At 39.8% G+C, this 25,634-nt stretch overlaps 1 protein-coding gene across 1 annotated transcript; it reads right to left on the reverse strand.

Annotated features, from left to right (window-relative positions):
* Window positions 1-16,967: 16,967 nt before the first annotated feature.
* LOC6620735 (probable serine/threonine-protein kinase clkA) lies at window positions 16,968-17,777 on the reverse strand. Its single transcript, XM_002044902.2, has one exon. It carries the CDS (start codon window positions 17,775-17,777, stop codon window positions 16,968-16,970), a length of 810 nt encoding a protein of 269 aa, XP_002044938.2.
* Between the last annotated feature and the right edge of the window lie 7,857 nt (window positions 17,778-25,634).

Genomic DNA, 25,634 nt, shown 5'->3' on the forward strand with positions numbered 1-25,634 from the left:
TACTTAAAATGAAATATGTTATATTATCCTCCGGGTAAGGAGATCATTTCCTTGGTTGATGTTGTTTAGCCTTTACTATGGGCTCTGCGGCTGGGCTTATATTCCCGTCGATGAGTTGTTGTTCCAAATTGAATACACGGCGGCACTTCTCGTTATCGTTACAATATTAAATCAGCTTTATTTAAGTTTAAGGTTTACAATGGTTTTACTAATAAGTAAGTTCGCCTGCGGAGGAGTTGTATTTGGTTCTTCAGCTTCAAGTCCAAGACTGCCTTCAGCAGTCGACGCCGGGTCTCACCAGAGCTCCGGCTCCAGTGTTTGAATGCATCGACAACAGGCGACGCCTGACGAGGGGCGACCCCGCATAGCTGCTGGGCCAGCGGCCGAAATGTGAGCTATGCTGTGTCGGCGGTCGCTCACACAACATCCGGTGGCTGCGCTGCTTATAACAACAAAGTGTCATTTGCAAGCGCAGCAGTTTTGCAGCGGGCGCGATCGGCAACAAGTGTCTCTTGCGGACGCAGCACATAGTGGCCGGCGCGGCTGTTGAATGTGTTGTGGAATTGGTGGGCAAGGCGGGGGCGAAGTCAGCGTTTCTTGGGGGTATGTGAGTGACCACTATGTGGTGTAGAGTGGTCTGACGGGGGAAGTGTATATAAAAGCAGCGGGGCAGGAAAGACGGAAGATATTCAGAGTGGGTTCATAACTTATATCATATTGTTTCCCCTACCATGCAAAGGAATAATTGTCATTGATTTTATAAAAAAGTGTATCTGCCAATTATACTTCAAACCAAAAGAAGATTGGTTTATCATTAGACCCAATAATTTAAATTTCCGATTTATGTTCCAATAAATACAACTCTGGTAATACTAGAATAATATTACTTCAATTGCAGATACAAATATATTGATCCCAAACCAAGAAATAGAAACAGGTATTTATGTAGCGAATACCATTTCAACATCAAACGATGTTTATATCCGAATATTAAATACGCATCATACTGATAAACTAGTATATGCAAACAACTTAAAATACAAGCCATTTTCAAACTATGATGTGGTTCAACCAAATAAAGAGACCAGAGAACAAACTGTCATGTCTCAATTTTCGAAAAATTTCACACCTCAATTCAAAACCCAGCTGAAAATGCTTTGTAGTAAATACATGATATATTTGGTCTGATAACAGAACAATATCGGCTAATAATTTATACAAACAAAGATTACGATTAAAAGATGATGAGCCAGTATATATTAAAAATAATAGAAATCCTCATAGTCAAAAAGATGAAATTCAAGAACAAGTACAAAAATTGATCAATGATAAAATAGTGGAACCATCAGTATCGGAATACAATAGTCCATTTCTATTAGTACCGAAAAAATCTCTTCCAGGCTCAGATGAAAAGAAATGGCGATTAGTAATTGACTATGGTCAAATCAATAAAAAACTGTTGTCTGATAAATTTCCACTCCCTAGAATTGATGACATTTTGGATCAACTAGGTCGAGCCAAATATTTTTCATGCCTTGACTTGATGTCAGGCTTTCACCAAATTGAACTTGAGAAGAGTTCAAGAGATATAACTTCATTTTCAACAACAAACGGTTCATATCGTTTTACGCGATTACCATTTGGACTGAAAATAGCGCCGAATTATTTTCAAAGAATGATGACTATTGCATTTTCTGGCCTTGAGCCAACGCAAGCATTTATCTATAAGGATGATTTAATAGTAATAGGTTGTTCCGAAAACCATATGATTAAAAAACTTATCAGACTAAAACTACATCCAGAGAAATGTGCATTCTTTATGCGTGAAAGTCACCTTTTTGGGACATAAATGTAATAAAAGTACTACTTAGCAGGAATTAGCAGCAATACATTGGGCAATAACCCACTTCAGACCTTATATCTATGGTGAACATTTTAAAGTCAAAACTGATCATAGACTAACTTTTTTATTTTCAAAATCCTGGCTCAAAATTGAGTCGTATGAGACTTGAATTGGAGGAATATAATTTTATAGTAGAGTATCTGAGAGGTAAAGACAACTATGTTGCTGATGTTATCAAGAATAACCATCAAAGAATTGAAAGATTTAACCGGAAATATTATGAAAGTCACTTCAAGATTACAAAGTAGACAAAACTCCTGCGCAGGAAAAACAAACAAATATGAAGTTTCAATGAACAACGTATACCAAGTCATCAATAATGACGAGGTGCGTAAGCTAGAGACATTGCAAGTTAAAAATAACATATGTTTCTTTAAACATGGAAAAAGGATTACTGCAAGATATGATATCGATGATTTATATACATGTAGGATATTTGTGTTTAGCACATTTGTTTATCTTAGTAATATTTTGATATTATAATAGTTTGCTTATTATATTTGGTATTTAATAAAAAGATGACTCGTGCCAACACTTCTTGATCTCCGGACATACGACGACTACACAACTTTGCCTTACTCCGGACACGACAACTTTCGACTTAACGATCTTTTTACTACACAACTTTCAACTCGCTTTGTTCTTCTTCGACTGCTCTATGCTTGTCCTATTTCCTTTTAACTACTTGCGCTAGTTAAGTCGTGGTCTGCTTTCCTCGGCTTTGATCAAGTTAATCTGTAGTTTCTCCGTGATTGTGGTGATGGTGTCGGCATATCTCGTTCCATTTGCCAGGATAGAGCAGTTGTCATATCTTACGATAAACGAACCGTTTACTATTCTTTCCGGTCCGCAGTTTGTTGTTATGTTGAGGTTTAATGCGTTGGTGATGATGAGTATTCCTTCCATTGGGCTGTAGATTTGCTGGTTCCTTGCGGTTTCCACCGTGTCGCATGTCGCTGGTTGTTGTTGAGTAGGTTGTGGAGGAAGGGCTGGTTACCGGGGGTGGTGGGGGTTTCGCATACAAATTCTGTGGATAAGACGGTCTAGCTCTAAGTCCCTTTGTTCTGTGTTTAGTTCTTTAAAAATTTTATTTTGATTTGAGTTCATGATTTCAGTCATTACCTCCTGTTCTCTATTAGTGTGTGTTGCTATTTCCCTGAATCGTTCTCTCCTCGTTGTTATTTAGGTTTGTTAGTTGCTTGTTTATTCTGTCCTCGTCATTGGCGTCCATGTTACCGCTTACTATTTTCACTATTGTCCCTAGACCGTTGATCAAGCCTCTTTTAGTTCTATCGCTATTGGTGTTGGGTAGCAGAGAGGCTAGCCTATGGTTGATGAGGTCAAGTTTCGCGAGTAGTAGGGATTTAAGGTTAGTGACCTCCGATTTGTTGGGGAGATCCCCTATGAGCTTGTGCAACCCTTTGGCTGCGCTCTCCTACTCGTTCAGGTGTATTATATGTTGTATCGTTGTGAATGCCGATACCGTTCTGGCTTTTCCTAGTTGGACTTTTATTATTGCTTGGTCGTTGGTCAGTGGTTCGAATGTCAATTCCTTGCCGTTGGTCATCGTCCATCTGTAATAGACGTCAGTTAAGTGTTTCTAGTTAGTCATTGGTGGTGTAGTATGCGCGGCCAATAAGCTTAGGTTAGTGACTCTAAATGTAAGATTCTGATAAGGGTATCAGCGCAACGAAATCCCAGGTCAAAAGGTCGGTAATAGAAGTTAACCAAAAACCATGACCTAGTGCACAAAAATATTTAGTGGAAGAATATAAAACCAATTGGTGGTGAGAAATAACAAGGAGCCCCAAAAATCCAAGTCCAACTAAAGGGAAGGAAGGGGAAAAAATTTAATTTAAGCCGCAGAAATAACTTAATCGGAACCCAAAATTTAAATTCCCAATACAGGGAAAAATAAGCAAAAAGGAGAACCCATGTGTAACTGTCCATGTCGGTGGTCATTTTGGTAAGGAAATCTTCCTAATCTTTTGTTTGTGTATTTTTTGGTTCCGCGTCGTGTGGATTCTATGTCCGCTGTCCCGTAGAACTGTATGTCTCGTGAAACGGGGTGTTATTTTATTCCTCCTGTTCTCCTTCCGGAAGACTGTGTTTCCGGTAGGTAAGGCGGGGGGGTCCTCCCTCGTTTCGTTGGGTTTAGTCGTGCGCTTTAAAGCGATGTCTTCCAAGTGTTTTTTGACCTCTGGGTAGATTTTGGTTCGAAATTCATTGAGTTTATTCAGGAAGTCGTGTTCAGTGTTGAACTTGACTGTTTTTGTGAAAACGTGGGTACGACCGCTGAAGAGTTCGAACGGTGTTAGGTTCGTGCTCGAGTGGATCGCATTGTTGTATGTGACGACTGTCTCTGATAAGATTTCTTCATGGTCCAAGTCCAGTTCCCCTCCTTCCTCTTTGCGAGGATGATTCGGTATATTTCCGTCGAGTTACTGCTTGACTGTTGAAAGGATGTCACGTGCACCTCTACGCCGTATTGCTCTAGGAAATCCGTGAAGAAGGTTCCCGCGAATTCGGCTCCTTGGTCGAATATGACCTTTTTGGGTATACCGAATTGGCAGAAGAATGTTTTAAATGCTTTGGTTACACTGATGGAATTTCTATTGGGTAGGGGGAATGCTTGCGCGAATCTAGAGAATTTGTCTATGATTGTGAGGTTGTAATTTTTATTGATTGTATAGATATCCGTATGCAGGATATCTAGTGGTTCGTTCGGGATTTCGGGCATTATGTAGGGTGGTCTCTGCGGGTGCCTGTCATACTTGAGTGTAAGGCATGTCTCGCAGTCCCGAATTGCCTGTGCGATGAGACTTTTTAAGTGGGGCACATAGATTTCCCTTTTTAGGTGGGCGTACATGTCGTCTATCCCTCGGTGGTTTTTGTTTACGTGAGTTGTTTTAATAAGTGATACTAATTCGCCGGTGCTTGAAGGTTCCTTAGGGAACGTTAAGCACCTGAGGATTTTATAGTTTTTAGTTCCTGTGAAATATTCGGAATAGGCCTTTCTAATTATTTCGAAAATTTCGTCGGTAGCGAACACGGTTCTAACTTTTCCTTTAAGATACCCGTAACTATCTCTACGGTAAAGAGAGGTTTGGAAATCTGTCTTCTGATTTTATTCTTGGATGGGACACAGACCGTGCATGACGAGTCTTTTGAAACTGTAAGGGAGGCTTGCAAATTAAAAGCGTTGAGTGGGCTTTGGGACACCGGAATGTCTCCTGGTTCGCTCGGCATGGAAATGTTTATGTGGGTGTTTGGTTTCACCCTGCTCAGTGCGTCTGCAACGACGTTTTGGGAACCCTTTTCGTGTTCCAATTCGTACGTGTATTCGCTCAAGGCATCTCGCCAGCGAATAAGTTTTGCGTTCTGGCCATTAAAATTCCTGAGTCCTAATAGGGGTTTGTGGTCGGTAACTAGTGTGAATTTCCGACCGTAGAGGTATGGTCTGAAATATTTTACTGCCCACACAATTCCTAACATTTCCTTCTCTATCGTCGAGTAGCGAGTTTAAGCCTGGTTGAGGGTTCTGCTTGCGAAGCGTATTGGTCTGTCACAGGTTTTTGGTCCTTGCGACAGCACCGCTCCCAACGCGCCGTTACTCGCGGCTGTAGTTAAGGTGAAGGGTAAGGTAAAGTCTGGGTGTCTCAAAATTGGGTCGTTGACAAGGAGTGTCTTGCAGAATTCAAAGGCTTCGCGGAATTCGTTGTTGATTATTACCGACTTGCCACCTTTTAATTGATTGGTGAGCGGTTTAGTAATTCGCGCGAAATCTTTTATAAATTTCCTGTAATAGCCTATAAGTCCCAGGAAAGACTTAATTTGTCGACTGGTCTTGGGGCAGGGAAATCCTTTTATGGCCGCTATTTTATTAGGGTTCGGTTTGATTCCTTCCTGAGTGACTACGTGGCCCAAGAAGTCTATTTCCTTACGCAGGAAGTTCGACTTGGTGAGTTGGATCTTCAAATTCGCTGTACGGAGTTTTTTGAAGGCGGAGCTTATGCCATTTAAATGTTTGTGGAGTGAAGCGGAGAATATTATGATATCGTCTAGGTAGACTAGGCAGATATCTCCTATTAGCGTGCCTAAGACGTTATCCATGACACGTTGAAATGTGCCGGGGTCGTTTCTCAGCCCGAAGGGCATTCTGGTAAATTCATAATGGCCGTTTTCGACCGAAAATGCTGTCTTAGCCCTATCTTCCGGGTTCATCTGAATTTGATGGAACCCACTTGCCAGGTCCAGAGTGGTGAAGTACTTGGCCCGGCCTAGGGGCCAGTCCTCGACAGGATTTCATTTATGTTTGGGATAGGGTATCGGTCGGCGATGGTTTTTTCGTTCAGTTTCCTGAAATCTATAACCAGTCGCCATTTCTTGTTGCCGTCCGAGTCGGTTTTCTTGGGTACTACCCAGACGGGTGCGCCCCAAGGTGAGTGACTATTTCGGATTATGTCTTGTTCTAGCATCTTTTTTATTTGGTTCCGTACTTCCTCTTTATGGATGTACGGGTACCTGAAAGTCTTTGCGTGTACCGGTGTATCGTCTGTCGTCGGAATGGAATGTATTCGAAAAGGTGAGGGTCTCCCTCTCGTCATAGAATAGCTCCCGGATTTTGGTTGCAGACCGCGAACAGTACTTGTCGCTCTTCTGAGTTTAGGTGCTCAGTTCGGATTTGGTCGATAGGCTGTTTGAATTGTTCGGTTGGGTCCGGCCCCAATGTCATGCTGTAAATTTGGTCGTATTCGTCCTCGTCATAGGGTGCAACTTCTATTGGTTGGTCTAAGCAAAGTGTTTGTTCGTCATGGGAGTTGTTTGTTACCTCGAGGTAGCTATGTCCGTCGATAGCAGTGTAAAGTCCGCCCGTGATAGTGAGGTCTTTATTGATGCTTACTGAATTGCAGAAAAAGTCTCCCTCGTCTATGTCTATTGGTAATTTAATTCGAGACTTGCTGTGGTGTGCGATGTGGAGTTCCTGCGTACCCCTGTTAATCTTTGTTATTATGTCGATTGAGGTGGATTGTGTCTCAAGTTTTAGGTTCTTGATATCAATCTTTGCCTTTAGTTTTGTGAGGACGTCTATGCCCAGGAGCCCATTGAAGTATGGGTGGAATTTGAAGAGTAGAAGGTTTATTTCGCCATGCTCTCCAAATTCCTTTGGCATGGGCAAGGTTGTTGCCGTTTTCAGTGTATAACTGTCCATGACAGTGGTTATTTTGATTTCTCGGTCGAGTGTGCGGCTTGATTCTTGCGGAATGATGGCTGGGTCAATGAAGGAGTATGAGGAACCGGTGTCGATAAGAAATTTTAGGGCCTGAGGGGGGTCAAATAGGTTCAGCGTTATGTAGGGTAGAGTCGAGCCATGCGTCATGTTACTTAGGTAGCCGACTTGTCGGTCGAGGCTCCTGGTTGAAAATTTACATTGTCGTCGATATTGTTAAAATTGGTTGGAGCCCTCGGAGGGGGTCCGTTGCGTCGGTCCGGGTTGTCTTGTCTCGGGTCCGGTAGTCCTGCTCTGAAATTAATATTCCGGCCCCTATTGTCGTAGTTGCGGGATTCCCCTTGCCGGAAGGGGTTATCCCTCCGGTTATCCGGTCTGTAGTTGTTTTGAGAATAGTTGCGATATCGTTCGAAGCGTCCCCCTGCTCTGTACGGGGGTGTCCTGTTGCGGTCGAAATTGTTGTTGTAATTATTTTGTGGGCCTACTCTGTCTTTGGTACATGAAGCTTTGCTCTGCCTGGCACCATTCGTGGGCTTGTTCTATGGTCGACGGGTTCCTAGCCCGGATGACCGTCCTGAGCGGGTCGAGGATGCCTACTAGGAAGGCATTTAGGCAAATGCCGTCGTAAAGAGCTCTCCTCGATGCTGCACAGCCCCCTTGTTCGGAATCGGTGGCCAATGTCAGCAGCTCGCTTCTCAATCTGGTAATTTCATGGAACAATTTCCCGAAGGGAAGACCGTCTGGCTGATTCTGTATTTCGGAGATTAAAAAAGGCTCCGATTTCTTGCATGCGTACATGCGTTTCAGGTTATCCGTGATGCTGTCCCATTCCAATTTTGTGTCCTGCATATTCAGGGCCTCGTCCGCCTTGCCTATAACCTTGTTCCTTAGTGTGCGTAACAGTAGCTGCCCATACGGAGTCTGATCAGTGCCCCTAATGAGCATAATCACTTCCTTCACGATCACTATGAATTTTTGTAGGGTCCCCGGTGCACCCTAGAAGGTTAGCAGTTGTTTTACAAAGGCTAGTATGTCTTGGGGATTCAGCGTCATGTTAATTGATGTATTCATTGAGGTGTTTAGTAGTGTGCTAGCGTTGGCCATGTTTATTACGTGGGGTGCCGGACTAGTCGTCCCCGATCCCCCTGATCCGTTTCCGGAGTCCATAACTATGATTTCTTCCTCCCTTATCTCTGGTAAACTGCTGCTACTTCTAAGGCCTAGCTTAGATTTTGTCTTATCCACGATTGTTTTTCTGGACATTTGCAAGGGTACTAGGAAGTTTGAGAGAATGATGTATATATGTATTGGTATAGGGGTTGTTGTACCCTGGTAAAATGTATATAGGAATATTGTGGTAATAAGGGTATAATAAAAAAATTTGAATTAGCAAAAAAAATATATAAGGTATAGAAATTTGTAAAAATATGTGTATAATGAATGTATGAATATGTTTAAAAATAATACGGATAATATATAGTTTTAAGGATGTAGCGTATTCTACTTCTTTCCCTTTTCCTTAAATTTTTTTTTGATATTTTTCTTGAGTACGTGTATCTTGTTTGCTTGTACTTATCGTTAGTGGGGTGCGTTGTCGATCCTAACGAATACGTTGGGATCTGTAATTTAATATTATTTATAAGTGTCTATAACATCAAGAAAATGTAACTATTAAAGCCGCCGGGCCAAGTGGTCTCAATACAATGTTACTTTTAAGTGTTTTCCAGTGTACATTGTGCATCCTTAAGATTTGATTACTTGTATAATTTGCTTTTATGATCCGATGCGCAAAAGCCGCTTGTCGATTTTACTGAGTACAGCTAATGTTGTTATGGGACACCGTCCACAATGTAGCGGCCGGACGCTGCGGCGTGCATGCAAGTATATGCGCCCACATAAACAAGCTCAAGTGGTCGACTATCAAGTGCGGCTGCCGAGGGGAGGGGCTCCCTACGAACTGCTGTCGGTGCCAGTTTCCCCTTTCTTGCCTGGCACACAGAAAGAAATGATCGGCCGCACTTATATTCACAAATGCATTAATTAGGTGGCGGAGCACTGGCAATTATTAAGTGGTGGCATATAGGTTTCGTTATGCTTTCCTTTTTTTTTTCAGTGTGGCTATATTCACATATGCGCGATGCATGAGCGGCTATCAAGGATTGATTGCCGTCTAAATATGTTTGTACAATTTTTCTTTGTGTAATATGCGAAATTATTTATTTTTTATTGTGGCACATATATTAGACGTTTACATGTTTTAATGCGCGATGCATTATGTAGCGACAGTCAGCGATTGATTGTTGCTAAAAATATGTTTGCATATTTTTTTCTTTGTGTAATATGCGAAATTATTTATTTTTTATTGTGGCACATATTAGGCGTTTACATATTTTAATGCGCGATGCATTATGTAGCGGCCATCAGCGATTGATGGTCGTTTTAATATATATTTACTAATATGCTTTTAGATTTGCGTGTGTAATGCACAATTGTTAATGCCGTTTATTTTGCTTCCACACACTGTTATTTGCTGATTTTGCATATTTGCTCTTGTGTATAAAGGTATTTATGTATGTTTGGAGTCGGTTCTTTTTCTTTTAAGCGCACCGAATTTACAATTCGTTTGGATGCACTGCATTATTTTTAATTTCTTTTCTTTTCTTTTTATTATTTATTTATTGTTTTTTTTGCATTTGCATTCACTTATTGGAGTCACTTGGCCGGCTGCTTACCTGCATTACAGTATAATATTTAATAATATTCCGGTGATCTTCATATCCTTCTTCTTCTGGATGCTCTGGATCTCCTTTAGGTTCCTTTTCCGGCTGCGCCAGTTAAGTCGTGGACTTTGATTCTGCTTCCTTTTAGTTTCCTTTTGGGTTTATCGCGAGGAGGATTTTATGATATTGAAGTAAGTCGCTCGAACTTCGGTAACAGAATGAATTTTATTTCAGAATAATCTTTTCTCTTAGCCTAGCGTACAATTCTTTCTGTGCTGCGAAACCCCTTACGTTAGCGCTTTTCGCCCGGATGCCCCTTCCAGTGCTTCGGTTTGGTTCTTGGAATCCTGACTCCGCTGATCCAGTGTGGGTTGATGACTTCGCTGCGGTGTGTGTCCGGGTTGAGTGTCTCATAAGTAGGCCGCTGCCCATGGGGGTTTCGGGGGAGGTGAAGGCATGCTTGTGCCGTCACCGATAGCTCGCTCACGACGCTACCCTTTGCAATGATTATCGATCATCGAATATCGATAACTATCGTTACATACACATGGAGTTCTTGATTTAGATCAATTTTTCCAAAGGCTTGAAATGCAGGCCGGTATATATAAAATAAGTTATCTCAAAATGGCACCGTGGGAAAATATCTTTGAATACGTTTCAATATATAATTTTAAGCAAAAGGGCAATCAAATATAAAAAAAATTAAGAGTGGCGCTACTCAACCCAGTGACCTTAATAAACAATGAAAAAGAAAAAAAGCAATTTTGTCTACACTACATGATGATCCATTACAAGGAGGTCATATAGGCATTGCAAAAACCTTGGCCAAGGTCAAAAGACATTTTTGGAAAGGTATGTCTAAACAAATAACAGACTACATTAAAAAATCTCAAAAATGCTAAAAAGCGAAAATAACAACGCATACAAAGACCCCAATGACTTTAACTGAAACCCCTGATCATGCTTTAGACAGAGTGATAGTGGACACTATAGGTCCTCTACCAAAGTCGGAAAATGGCAACGAATATGCAGTCACTCTCATTTGTGACTTAACTAAATATTTAGTTGCAATACCCATACCGAACAAAAGCGCAACAACAGTCGCTAAAGCAATTTTCGAATCTTTAATTATTACTTCCAATGAAGACGTTCATTACGGACATGGGTACAGAGTATAAGAATTCAATCATTACAGACCTTTGCAAATACCTATAAATTAAAAATATAACGTCTACCGCTCACCACCATCAAACAGTAGGTGCAGTCGAAGGAAGTCATAGAACTATAAATGAATACATACGACCTTACATATCGGTTGATAAAACTAATTGGGATGTATGGCTTCATTATTTCATCTATTGATTTAATACAACCCCTGCTATGGTACATAATTATTATCCATATGAACTTGTTTTTGGTAGAACAAATGATTTACCCAGAAATTTCACTAATATAACTAGCATATAACCAATAAAATAAAAAACAAATAGTACATAAAGATCGACTAAAATTCTTTTATTTAAAAAGCATTGTAATAATGGAAAAATACAATTTAAGATGTCAAAAAGAAAAAAAAAAAAAAAAAACTAAAAAAAATAATAATAATAATAGAATAAAATAACTACACTATGTTACGTTATTTTTAAAAGGAGGGAGATGTGGTATGCGTACATATGTATTTAGAGTACATATTTACATAGAGTATAATGTATTCTCGCGTTACCCGACTCTGCATTCCCAAATGGGTGGCAATAAAGTATTTGTTGGGCCCTCTAGCTCTCTAGCTGTCGAGGGGGCTTTGGCGGGGGACCGCCGAGGGTAAATGCTGAGGCGGTAACTCCTCCCCCCTCAGACTGAACTACCGACCATAGTGGGGATATAGTTGCTGCTACCCTAGCAGGTGAAGCGATGGTAGGAGTGAAGGTGGCCTGTGGTGTAGTCTCTGGTGTGAAAATTGTTGTCTTCTGTGGGAACCATGCCACGACATATACTACTATCAGTAGTATCCCAAGCATCGAGTAAGTTGTTGTCCTATAGATCGTGGTTCCCCATCGTATTTTGTTGATCTGTATTTTGGTTTCGAGATCCTCCATTCTTAACTCGTGTATCCCTAACTCTTGGGTTGTCCTGTCCCGCTTGATCGTCTCTATCCGCGGTATGTCTAGCTTCAATCGCGCTTCGCCAAGCATCTCCACTGCTTCATATTGGAAGTTGTTCACCATTGCCTTGCAATGGCTAAATTTTATTAACGCAGATCCATTCAACGTCTTCTCTGGTCCGCAATCCGTTTGTATTTTCACGTTTTCTCCATTAAATATCGCGATGTACCCAGCTTCTGGTTCGAAAATCGGGGTGATGAATCCTACATCCTTCGTCTCGCATTCCGCCTCCATTCCACCTATTAGCCTTCTTATACATTTTTCGTTAGCTTGTTTTACAATCTTATCGTTCTTACATATATATAGTAAAATTGTAGTTTTATTTTTTTGAGTCGAACTAATATCCCGTCAGTTGACTAAGAACAACGCCAAGAAATAAAAAAAATAGTTTTTAGGAGAAATAGTTTCACGACTTTATTCTTTGGATCTCAGCTTAAGACTAAAAATCAAATGCAAATTGGATTGAGGAGAAGCCTCAGTATTTGAACAATATTTGTATTTCGGGAGAGCCCCGCTCTTGGGTTCTTAGGATTAGGAAGTGTTGAAAGAGGGCAGTCAAATCTGCTTAGGTCAGGCTTTAGGATGTTTACAAGAACGGCTGCGCTGCCCAAGATAAACGAATGCTGCGCAGCTGGGATACATTATGGAAAATTACTAGAGTGCATTGCTGTTTTCTTTGAAATAATAGAAGTGGCTGTTTTGGACCACCCAAATACGTCACTATATATATTCTTTATAAACTGACATTTTTCCTTATAATAATACATTTCGTCTGCGTGAATCGCTAAATAATTTGGTGTTATTACAAATTCTGTGTTGTTTATTGGGAGTGCGATTATTCTTCGCAACGAAAATATATCCTTCTTAAAAATAGGTAATCTAACTGAACATATTATATCCGTTCTGTTCATTATGGCTCTTAGGTCTAAGAATCCGTACATGTGTTCTTCTGAACTTAAATGTACACCCTGATCTTCTAGATCTTGCATACATTTGGTTGCTTCTTGCCTGTCGAATATGAATCTTGAAATTACACCTAACTTAGTCAATAATGAGCTCTCGGCAACATCATTTAAGTTTAACCTTAGCATATCAATCGTTAATGAAATTCTATTGATCTATTCTATTGTATTCTAATCTATAAATCCTTTTGTCTTCCTAAATGAATGTCTTGCTTATTCCGTTTCTATAACTATTTATGAATGTATTGACCTTGCTTTGCTCTTCATTTATGTATCTTGTCAAATTCCTGAACATAATGCCAACCTTGCTACTTGTCTTTTCCTGCGAACTCATGCTTTCTCTTAATCTCTCTTCCTCTTCTTTCATTTTCCTTATTTCTTCCCCTATTCTTATAACGTCTTCTGCATCTAAATTTCCTGTTACCGATTTAATAACTGATCCTAATCCATTGATTAATCCCCTTACTTTCCTGCGGTTGGGACATATGCTTTCTAATCTTGTTTTTATCATCTGCATTTTGTTCTGCAGTGACTTAACTAGGTCTCTGGTTTCGGCTTCTTCTACAAAATCTCTAAGTGTATTTTCCATTCTCTCTATCGTTTCTTGATATTCCTGTAACCTTACAATATGGATGAATTTCTTATGAGTCTGAATTACCCTTGCTGCTCCCAGTTGTATTTGAGCTAACGGTTCATTCCCTTTCAACGGTATGACTTCAAACTTGTTCTCTTCAATTCTTCTCAACTTTTGCCTTTCTACCCTTTCTTTCACTTTTGGATAAACTTAGGCTTGAAACGCATTGATTTTCTGCAAATAATCGTGTTCATTATTGAAAGTCACGTTATTCAGAAAATCCTGCGTTCTGTCAGTAATGAGTTCCTGAGGCGTCAGTTTCGTTGCTGAATGGATGGCGTTATTGTACGTTATAAACGCTTCGCTCAGTATCTCTTCGTGTCGGAGTTCTAACTTCCCTGCCTTCTTGCTCTCTATAATTAACCGGTATATTTCCGTTATTGTTGAGTGCAGTCTTTCGACCGTGGAGTTACTCGACGACTGCTGGAATGATGTTGTATGCAGTTCGAGTTCGTACTGCCTACAAAAATCCTTAAAGAGGTTTGACGAGAACTGGAATCCCTGGTCACAGACTACCTTCTTGCGTATTCCAAACAGGGCCATAAAGTTTTTCATTGCCTTGACAATTTTAATACTTTCCTTGGCTGGAATAGTTACTCCCCATGCATATCTCGAAAATTTGTCAATAATCGTGAAAACGTTTTTCTTATTGACAAAATATAAGTCTATATGCACTATCTCTAAAGGTCTGTCCGGAGTTTCCGTCACACTGTATTTGATCTTGTGAGGCTTTCTGTCGTGTTTTTGAGTTTGACAGCGATCGCAATTGTTAATTGTTTGCTGTTTCATATGAGGGAAAAACACTTTTCTTTTTAAATGAGCTAGTGTTTCTTCTATCCCCCTGTGGTTACTCTTGAGGTGATAATCCTTTACGACTTCCTCTTGTTGGTCTCTCTCAATTATATCCGGCATCAAGACTGTGCATCTTAATGCCCTATACAATCTACTATACGCGAAATATTTGCAGTATACCTCTTGGATGGTCAGGACTAACTCCTCCGGTATGAGCAATGCTACCGTTCTCTTAAGTTTCAAAATTTCCTTGAGTTTAAGGCCAATTGACTCATCGTCAATGTTATTTTCTGTCCATGTTATCCGAATTGAGTTCCTAAATGGGACTTGCTTCCCTACTTTGCACGTTCCTCCTTTTTCTATAACCACCTGAACGTTATATTCGTTCAGTGGTTTTTCAGAAATTGGGAATCCCAACTGTAAATACTCCCCTGCGGAGTGTATTGTCTCCCCGTTTGTTGCCAGTTCTGAGGCGTTTTCTAATGCGTTAAGCTCTGGTTGGACTCTGCTCAGCGCATCTGGCACTACGTTTAAGGAACCCTTTTTGTATACTATTTCATAGTCATACTCTAACATCTGGAGTCTCCATCTTACGAGTTTAGAGTCGGGTTCTTTAATGCTCATTAGCCAGGTTAGTGGCCTATGATCCGTCACTATTTTGAACTTAGTGCCAAACAGGTAGTGCCAGAAATGCCTTATCGACCAAATGATGGCAAGCATTTCTTTCTCTTTCGTAGCATAGTTTATTTCAAAAGTAGACAGGGTTCTACTTGCGTATGCTATTGGTCTGTCCGCTCCCAGGTTTCCCTGTGATAGGACTGCCCCAATGGCATAATTGCTTGCATCCGTGGTCAGGATGAATGGTTTTTCAAAATCGGGAAATTGTAAAATTGGGTCATTGCACAAGAGGGTTTTGCACACCTCAAATGCTTCTGAGTATTCCTCGTCTACCTGTACTGCCTTTTTCCCTTTAAGTTGTTTAGTGAGAGGTTTCGTTATTGCTGCGAAGTCCTTAATGAACTTTCTGTAGTAACCTAATAACCCTAGGAAGGATTTTATCTGCTTCCTAGTCCTCGGGACGGTGAATTTCTTAATTGCTTCATTCTTTCCCGGGTTTGGTTTGATCCCTTGTGGGGTCACCACATGTCCTAAGTATTCTACCTCTGTTCTCAGAAATTCCGTCTTATCTAACTGCAGTTTAAAATTAGCTTCCGTAAGCTTTTTGAAAACTTTTCCTAAGTCCGTAATGTGTTCCTGCAAGGACGCTGAGAACACCATAATGTCGTCTATATAAATGAGACAACATTCACCCAGCAACTCTCCAAAGATGTTATTCATCAATCTCTGAAAGGTTGCGGGAGCATTGTTCAAGCCGAATGGCATTCGGACATACTCGAAATGCCCTCCCTCTGCGGAGAAAGCCGTTTTCGGAATGTCGGTCTCCTGGACCTCAATCTGATGATATCCACTTGCTAAGTCTAACGTTGAGAAGTACTTAGCTCTACCTAGGCTATTTAAAACGTCATTTATTATAGGCAGTGGGTATCTATCTTTTACCACCTTCTCGTTTAGCTTCCTATAGTCCACCACCATTCGCCATTTTCTTTCTCCTGAGGCATCCTTCTTTTTAGGCACTAGCCAGACTGAAGCACTCCATAGTGAATGGCTATGTCTAATTATCTTCTGATCCAATAGTTTTTTCAGCTGCCTTCTTACTTCTTGCCTTTCCTTGAACGCATATCTTTAAGGTCTGGCATAAATTAAAATGTCGTCTTTCGTTCTTATTTCATGTTTGACCGCGTTCGTAAAGGTCAAGTTGTCCCCTTCCTTGTGGAATATTCTTGGGTATTTCTTACAAATTCTGGAAAGCTCTCCAAGCTCTTCTTTATTCAAATGATCCGTCCTGATCTTATCAAATGGAATGTTACTCTTTTCGTTCCCCCTCTATCGTGTTTAATTCGAAATGTTGCGTAGTTTTGAATTCGACAACATCTAATGGTTCTTCCAAAAATAACTCCTGGTCCGAATCTGCATAATTCCTCACCTCCATCCAGCTTTGCCCTGAAACTGCCCTATAGATCCCTTCCGAGATCTCCATGTCCTTCTTTACTATGGTTCTGTTTATTACGAAATCTCCGTATTTCAGTCGCACCGGAACAGATATGACCCTTTTAGATTCGGCTTCTATTGAATATAACTCTGATGGTCTGTAGGTCTCGAAGTGGATCTTCTGTTTCACCTTTGCTACCTCAAACCACCCTTTCTGTATGTCAATAACCGTCTTCATTTGCAACATATCTACTCCGATCAACCCTTCAAAGAACTGATGAAATTTAAAGAGAAACATTCTCATCTTACCAATTCCTCCTAACTCGGTGAACATTGGTAAGACTGCCTCCCTCTCAACTTCAAATGACTGTGCAATAATCTTAATGGCTATTGGGCCCTTCAATTTCCTTATGTACTGGGATGTACCAATTCTGGTCGAATAAATGAAAAGGTTGATCCTGTATCGATTAACAGTTTTATTGATCTTTCGGGCAACGTTGAATGGCTTTTCCTCGTTCCTAAATATCCTGTGGATTGCTCGAGGCTGACTGAGGAAAATTTGTGTCATCCTCCTGAATGTTATGCAGCTGGCCACTGTTCGAGGCCCTACTGCCGCTCCTATCCGCAGTGCCGCTTGAATTAAACGATCTCTTAGAATTGTTTGAATTATAAGACTGCCTGGACTGTCCTGAATTGTTCGAATTCCTGGACATCCTGGACTGGCCGCTGCCTTCTGTGTTTGATTGTGGTTCAATTGCTAACTGTCCCCTGCCACTGTTGGTGCCATAACCATTGCTGTTATACCCGTTGTTATAGTTTGAGTTGCCATAATTGTTACTATTATAACCGTTGTTGTTATTTCCGTTACAATAGTTGTTGTTGTTGTTATAACCGTTCCACTGTCTACCTCGGTTCGCTTGGCTCTGATTCCATCGGGAATTTTTGTTCTGATAACTGCGATTCGGACCTTGATAGCCTGTAGACTCCCCCTGGTTGAAATTACCTGCCCTACATGGATTGCCCATCATCGGGTATGGAATTCCGAAACCTGGCCATCCATTCATACTTGGCATGGCAAATGGCATTGAAAACGGAGGAGGATTGTTTCCTCCCCACTGGTACTGCGACCAAATGCCTGTTTCTCTGTGAGCTTCCAAAATCGGTGGCTCTTCCTTCTTCTGATCCTGTTTCTCAGTTTCTTTAATAGCCTTACCTCGCGACTCTACCGACCCTTGAGTTTTAGGTTCTGAGCCGCCACCTTCTAAGGCAACTAACTTTTCCTCCCTACAGGCTATCTCATAAGGCTTGGCTATATTTGGAACCCCCATGTTCCTTATGGTTACACCTATCGGTCCTTTTAGTGCTGAAATAAAGGCGTTGAGCACCATTTCCTTATACCATTTAATTTTCTCACTCCTTAGCAGTATGCTGTTCTCTCCTGTTTTGGTTAAACTCACCAAAGCTTTCCTCAGTGTCATAACCCTACTGTAGAGGGCTTCTACGTCTAGTTTTTTTTTTGGTTTGATATGGGTTAGCTCCATTATCAAGTCGTGCTCAGATCGTTTGTCCTTAAAGTGGGAGATCAATATTCTTTTGATCTGATCCCAATTTAACTCCGACTCATCCTAATCTAACACCTTGTCTGCCGCCCCTACTATCTTGCTTCGAAAAGCCCATAGTGCTATTACTCCTATATTCGATCTCTCTTCTCCTCTAATCAGACCTAATATCTGTTCCACTGCTGCTATGAACCCATCTAATTTTCCCCCTTCGCCGTCATATTTGGGGATAATTTCCACCAGGTCAATTACCTTGATGGCTTCCAATACGCTTGGGGTTGTTGACCCCTTGTCTCCGTATCTGTGCACTGTTGTGCTGTGCTAAAATTGCTGTGTGCCTAGCCTTCTGACTTATTACTTAATAAGAGGTGTGTGCAAAGCGCTAATCCGCTGTGTGCTTAATTTAGTATTTGGACTTATCAATTAATAAGATATGTGTTGTGATAAGCGGTGAGCCGCTGTGTACTTATCTTAATTATGTAGTTGATCGCTTAGTAGGCTACGTGTTGAATTTCCAAATTATTGTGTAAATTATAAGTCGTTGGTTTATTTTAATTATATTTATTTACCACTCTCCCGTTAGGGCGAGGGTCACATAATTCGGGTATTTATAAGGCGTAAGCCTCGGAGTATGATTTAAAACTAACTTAAGAATTCGGTCCCAGTTCAACTCCAGGCCTCTGGTCCGCAGCGGAACTGCTGGCAGAAGGCCAGGTCAGCACTTCTGCGTCAGGCCAATCACTCGCTCCGCGAGTGCTCCGTGCGGGCTCCGGGCAATTGCACCTGGAGTACGCGATTAGCAGTTTGTTTAGTGCGCGTGCAGACCACCGGATATGGCCTGCAATTCAGCAGTTTCACTCCGTGAGAACTGCTTGTGTTAACTTATATATATAAGTTAACTCCAAAGGAGTTTCAATTAAATAAAAAAAATATTTTTTTATTTGTGTTAGGACCGTAAGGTCTTTATTAATTGATTGCAAAAACAGAACTGATTTTAGTTTTACAAATTTGTCCCTACCTAACTTCGCTGCGCTGCTTTGATTTTTGCTGTACCCTCTGGCTCGCTGATTCTTACGGAAATCGGGCAGACGCTACGTCTGCACTTTTATGTTATGCAGGTGCCACGTATGTTTCGCAACCGGACGCTCGTGCGACCCCAAGTACCTTTGTTGACGAGTGTTGAGCAAGCGGATACGCGTGCAGCTCCAAATGTTCTTATCAAAACATTTGTGGTGTTAACTCTTCCACCTTCAAAAACGAACGTCCCTGTTCGTTCTGGTCGGGTACGTTGATAATGACAGGAGTTTCGGCGATGTTGATCTTTCCCCTCGTCTTGATCGTCATCCGTATTAGGGCCAAGATGATAATGATGGTACGTATACGTATGGTGGAGGCGTTAGCCTCCAAAAGATATGTCGACCAGGTGTGATGTCGTCTTCACTAAACTTATCGTCTTGATGTTTTTAGCATTTAATTCTTTCATCAGGCCACTTCAGGTTGCAAGATTGCTGGCATTGGCTTGGCGTAGACGGCATCTTTTGCTTCGAATTTTTTACCCTTTGCTTCTATGGTGGAATTGTTGTAGGTTACGAGGAACGTACCGTTGAGGCTGGTGGTCTTCCCGTCAATATTAATTGTTCCCGTGAAGCTGTTCAGCAAGATGGTCCCTGGTAGCAGCTCTTTGGGACGTGTTAGTTATTTGATCTGGTGCAGTTGGCAGGTTTCCCCTTTAGTAAGTTTGGTAGGCAGGGCGAATTGCTTATTTCTCTTATATTTCTATGTTTACAGATGGTTATTTCATTGTATTTATTACAGCTTACAATTTTTTAGAAACGTTTTTCCTTACATTTAATTATATTCTCGCTTTCTATTTTATTGACATATTGTTCGATTCTAATTGGCTTAATCAATATCTCGCTGCAAAGTTCGGAATTTTTTATGGGAATTTTTATGACGTATATTAACATTGGACCATTGCTCGCTATACTTATCTCCGCTATATGCAGTGCTTCTTCGAAATTGACATATGGCATTTGATCTGTTTCTAGTACCTTCTTTATCTGTCTAATTTCCTCATCTCCTAATATCAGAAGACTGGTTATTTCGGCTTTTGCCCATTGCACCGCATGGTTGAGATTCATGGAACATAATGGAGGTACTTATGTCTCTTTGCGCATTTCCCTCATGTTTTAGACTGTTGGTAATGCTATTGGTAGCCTGAGTAATGTTATTTATCTTTTCTATAATGGCTCTGTTTAAAATAACTTGGTTATTATTATTTGTCAATACTCCATTAATCTTCTCCTGTATTATATCGAAATCCCTGCTATCGGGAGATCCCGCTAACCATTTCCATGCGCTACCTAACATTTCGATGTGCCTTTTCTTCTTATTCTTAACTCTTAGATTGTCGATTAATGTTTGGGATTTCTTAACTTCCTCAATGATAAACGGTAGTATTGGGTCATATGATTTTAGTTTGGTTTTTGCTGTGGCGTTAATTTTTTCAAGAGTGTTCTGGTATTGTTCTAGATCAATCACATGAATTCATTGAAACGTTCCTGTCTGTACTTTTGCTAGTCCAGTCGTCAGCGTTACTATTTCGGAATTGGTGTAATCAATTATTTGTACTTCAGCTGTGCATGCAGCCAGTAAGAACCTGTAAATGAAGTTTTAGTTTCGTATTAGTCCTTTGTAAATAACTCTTCCTGTTTCTGTCAAAACAGTTGTGTTCCTGTCCTCTTTTACTATTTCTTTCTTGTATCTAGATGACAGTTTGGTTCCCAATCTTTCGTTGTTCTTTACGTAAATTTCGTCGCCTGCCTTATAGGTTTTTACAAAGTCTTTTCTTTCGTTGTGGAATTCTAAATCTTTCTCCTGTTTATGTAAAGGTTTTTCAATGGTTTCTTGTCTTTCTGCTTCTTGTAGGTTAGGATCATTTGGTACTTTCCTACCAAAAAAAGATCTAATGGTTTTCTGTTAGTAGTGGAGTGAATGGAGTAATTGTATTTAATTATAGATCTGCCTATGAGATCTCTTATGGAACTATGGAGTTTTTCTGCCTTTTGACATCTCATGATTTCAGTTCAGGTTGAATGGAAACGTTCGATTTGTCCGTTTGCCGCGCTATGGTAGGGTGGAGTTTTGAACACTTCTATATTATATTTCTCCTGCATCATTATCATTATTGGACCTGAACTTATCGATTTTTCGTTATCTATAACCACGATTTTTGGTATACCAAAATTCCTTAGTACTTCCTCTAGTGGTTATTTCACATGTTGGGTCGCCCTGGACTTTACGATTTTCGCTTGCGCATATTTAGAAAACTTATCAATCGCGGTTAGGACAACTTGTTTACAGGTCAAGTACAGGTCAATATAGACAATATGACCTGGATATTGGGGTATTGGTGTTCTCTGTATATCGGGTTTATTCGGATGTCTCTCGTATTTGTGTTCTTTACAGAAGCTGCATTCTTTTACGATTTTCTCAATTTTGGCTCTCATTTGTGGGAAATAGAAGTTTTCTTATATTTGCTGTTTATTTTCTTTTGCACTACGATGAGCTCTTTTGTGTTCGTTAATCATTTTATTTTCCTGATCCGTTTCGTCCGTTAGGTCAGTTACTATTTTTGATGCAAATCTGGTCCTGAATTTACTAAAATGCTGCGGGTATACTTCTTGTAGGAGGCCTAAAGTGCGTTCGTCCGAGTGAAGTCCATTTATAACAGAAGCGTTTAGTCGTTTTTTTAAGATATCAACAAGTTTTCCAAAAGCGAATGAGGGTTCCTCTATGGTATGTCTATGATTGCTTGGAAAAATTATTTCAAATTTATAAGAGGCCTGGTTTCCTATTTTCAGTATTATTTGATTCTTGAAGACGTTTAGTGGCTCCGTGGCTATTGAAATTAGTTTTTCTGGCGAGCTGTTAATACTGTAAACTGTTGCGGTGAGGGTGTTTAGTTCATCATTTGTGTGAATGGGTGGTCTACTTAATGCGTCTGCTACTATGTTTGATTTCCCTGGCTTGTGTAAAAGTTCATGATTATATTCTTCAAGGATTGCTTTCCAGCGCTTTATTTGGTCATTCCTACTTTTGGGACTTGTGGCATACGTGAGTGATTCGTGGTCTGTGAAAATCTTAACTTTAGTGGAACCGTAAATGTAATTGCGAAGTGTCTGTACCGCCCATATGATGGCAAGCATCTCTTTTTTGTTTGGAACGTAGTGCTCCTCGGCTTTACTCAGAGTTCTTGAAATAAACATTATGGGTCTTGTAATGAGTCTCCAATAATAACACAAGTCTTTTTGTTGTTTATTGCAGCCGTCAGGCTAACTTAGGTTTTATTTGGTTTTTCTTATATTTTTTGGTTGGCAGAAATGGTTCTGCCAGTTCAACGTCTTCACGTGTCTGCGTTGTGAGTTTTGAATATATTTCGTCTTTGGCTAAGCCGCGTAGCTGCGCTGCCGGATACGCCAGCGGCGGAGCAGCTTTCTTATGTATATCTTATATATCTAGACTTATCGGGAGAGCGAGCTATGTATGTACTTATGTATTATGCATTTGGTCGGCGTGGGAATGCTGACCATGCACTTATACTTTGTAGCCTTCGAGTGTACGATCATGTTACATCCGCTTTGGGCCTTATTGGTTGCATAAACATAGCAACAAAGTGCTGCTATGTGTTATTATGTGCTATTGTGCTATTATGCTTACATGTTCTTAATATTACATAGGCACATACTACATCTCCCTCCCTTTGAAAAATAACTTAACCTAGTGAAGTTATTTTAATTATTAAATGCAAATTATTTATTTTTTTTTTTATTGTTCAGCTTGAACAATAGTATTATTAATATCAAAGTGGATTTTGTAATACTTAACTACTACTACTACTTCTAACTCTATGTCATTTACTTTTAAGTCGTAATTTTCCTTATTTTTCTCTTTATGTGCTTCAAGCAGTTTTCTTGCTCGAGCATATGCTACTTCTAACCTATATTTACTCTCCTTAGCGTAATCATCTATATTATATATTGGTTCTATGCTATGTAGCTTATTAAAATGTTTTGGTAAATTACTTATTCTACCGAAAACTAATTCATATGGACAGTAATTATGTACCATAGATGGGGTCGTGTTGAAGCAGTATACGAACTATTGAAGCCATACGTCCCAATCGGTTTTGTCCGCCGATATGTAGGATCGTATATACTCGTTTAAAGTTCTATGACTTCTTTCTACCACTCCAACTGTCTGGTGGTGATGAGCTGTTGATGTTTAATTTTTGATTTTCAAATATTAACATAGGTCAGTAATTATTGAATTCTTATACTTTGCTCCCATGTCCGTTATGAACGTCTTCATTGGACCGTACTTTATAATAAAAGATTCAAATATAGCTTTTGCGACTGTCTTTGCGCTTTTATTTGCTATTGGAGTGGCAACTAAGTACTCGGTTAAATCACATATGAGAGTGACTGCGTACTCGTTACCATTTTCTGACTTAGGTAGTGGACCAATTGTGTCCACGACAACTCTATCGAAAGCATATTCTTTTGTGTCAGTTATAGTCATTGGAGTCTTTGTATGCTTTGTTGTTTTTGCTTTTTGGCATTTGTGACATTTTCTCACGTACTCTTTTATGTATTTACTCATATTTTCCAGTAATAATGTCTTTTGACCTTGGCCAAAGTTTTTATAATGCCTGTATGACCTCTTGTATTGGATCATCATGTAGTGTAGACAATATAGCTTCTTTTTCTTTTTCATTATTTATTTGGGTCACCGGGATAAGTAGCGCTACTTTTAAATTCTTTAATATTTTATTGCCCATATTTTTAAATTCATCTATTGAAACGTGTTCAAAGATTTTCTTCCACGGTGCCATTTTGATTTGGCTGATATCATATATACCGGCTTGCAATTCAAGTCTTTGAAAAAATCGATCTAGATCAAGAACTCCATTAGTGTAAAGGCACCAACATCATACCTTCAATGATTTTCTTTCCATGTTTAAATAATAATATATTATCATTCAATTGCAATGTCACTACTTTTCGTACTTCGTCATTTGTTATGACTACGTATACGTTGGGCTCTGAAGCTTTTTCATTGGTTTGCTCATGCAAATCCAATTGTTCTTTTCCTGCGCAGGATTTTTGTCTACTTTGAAATCTTGTAGTGACTTTTAATATCTTTCCAGTAATTTCCCTTAGCTCTTTGATGGTTATTCTTGATAACTCATCAGCTACATGATTATCTTTGCCTTTTAGATACTCTACCTTAAAATTATATTCCTCTAATTCAAGCCTTATTCTTGTTAATTTAGAACTGGGGTTGACCATCGAGAATAAATATGTCAATGGTCTATGATCTGTTTTCACAGTGAAGTGTTTTCCGTAAATGTATGGTCTAAAATGTACTATTGCCCAATGAATTGCTGCTAACTCTTGTTCTGTTGTACTCTTATTGCTTTCACCTTTCGTAAAAGCTCTTGATGCATAAGCAACTGGGAGTTGGTGGCCATTGCGGTTTTGACTTAAAACTGAGCCACACGCTTGCTTGCATCTGTTATTATGCAAATCTTTGCTGAAGTCTGGGTACTGCAAGAGTGTTGGGTTGATTAGCTGAGATTTTAAATGTACGAATGCATTTTGATATTCATCTGTCCACTCGAACGGAACATTCTTTTTACATAATCTTGTTATGTGCCGCGAATAGTCGGCGAATTTTTTGATAAAACGTCTGTAGTAATTGCAAAATGCTACAAAACGTCTAGCGCTGTCCGCATCATGTGGAACTGGGTAGTTCTGAATGACATCTTTTTTTTTGTCATCCGGCAAAATTATTTTTTCTGTGCATTTATGTCCTAAAAATGTGACTTCATGCATGAAAAATGAACATTTTTCAGGATGTAACTTTAAGTTGTATTCCCTGCATTTACCAAAAACTTCAGTGAGGTTTTTAAGCATATGCTTTTCGGAACAACCGATGACTATTAAGTTATCCATATAAAGGAATGCCTGAGACGGTTCTATTCCGGAGAATGCTGTAGTCATCATTCTTTGGAATGAATTAGGCGCTATTTTTAAGCCAAATGGCAATCGCGTGAAACGATATGAGCCATTGTTGGTTGAGAAAGATGTTATATCTCTCGAGCCTTCATCCAGCTCGATTTGATGAAAACCTGACATTAAGGCAGGAAAAATATTTTGCTCGACCAAGTTGGCCCAAAATATCATCTATTCTCGGTAGTGGAAATTTGTCAGCTAAAAGTTTCTTATTAATTTGGCGGTAGTCTATTACTAATCTCCATTTATTTTTATCTGAATTTAGGCTTGACTTTTTAGGTACTAATAGCAAAGGGCTATTGTACTGTGAAACTGATGGTTCAACTATTTTATCTTTTATTAATTTCTGAACTTGGGCTTGCATTTCTTCTACTTGACTATGAGGACTTCTATAATTTTTCGTGTATACCGGCTCATCATCTTTTAATCTCAACTGTTGTTTATAAAAATTATTAACTGTTATTGGTTCTGATTCTAATGCAAATATATCTATATATTCGCTGCATATATTTTCTAATTGTGATTTGAACAATTCGGGGAAATTTTTCTT

Source organism: Drosophila sechellia, chromosome X, assembly GCF_004382195.2.
Source record: "Drosophila sechellia strain sech25 chromosome X, ASM438219v1, whole genome shotgun sequence".
Taxonomy (NCBI): domain Eukaryota; kingdom Metazoa; phylum Arthropoda; class Insecta; order Diptera; family Drosophilidae; genus Drosophila; species Drosophila sechellia.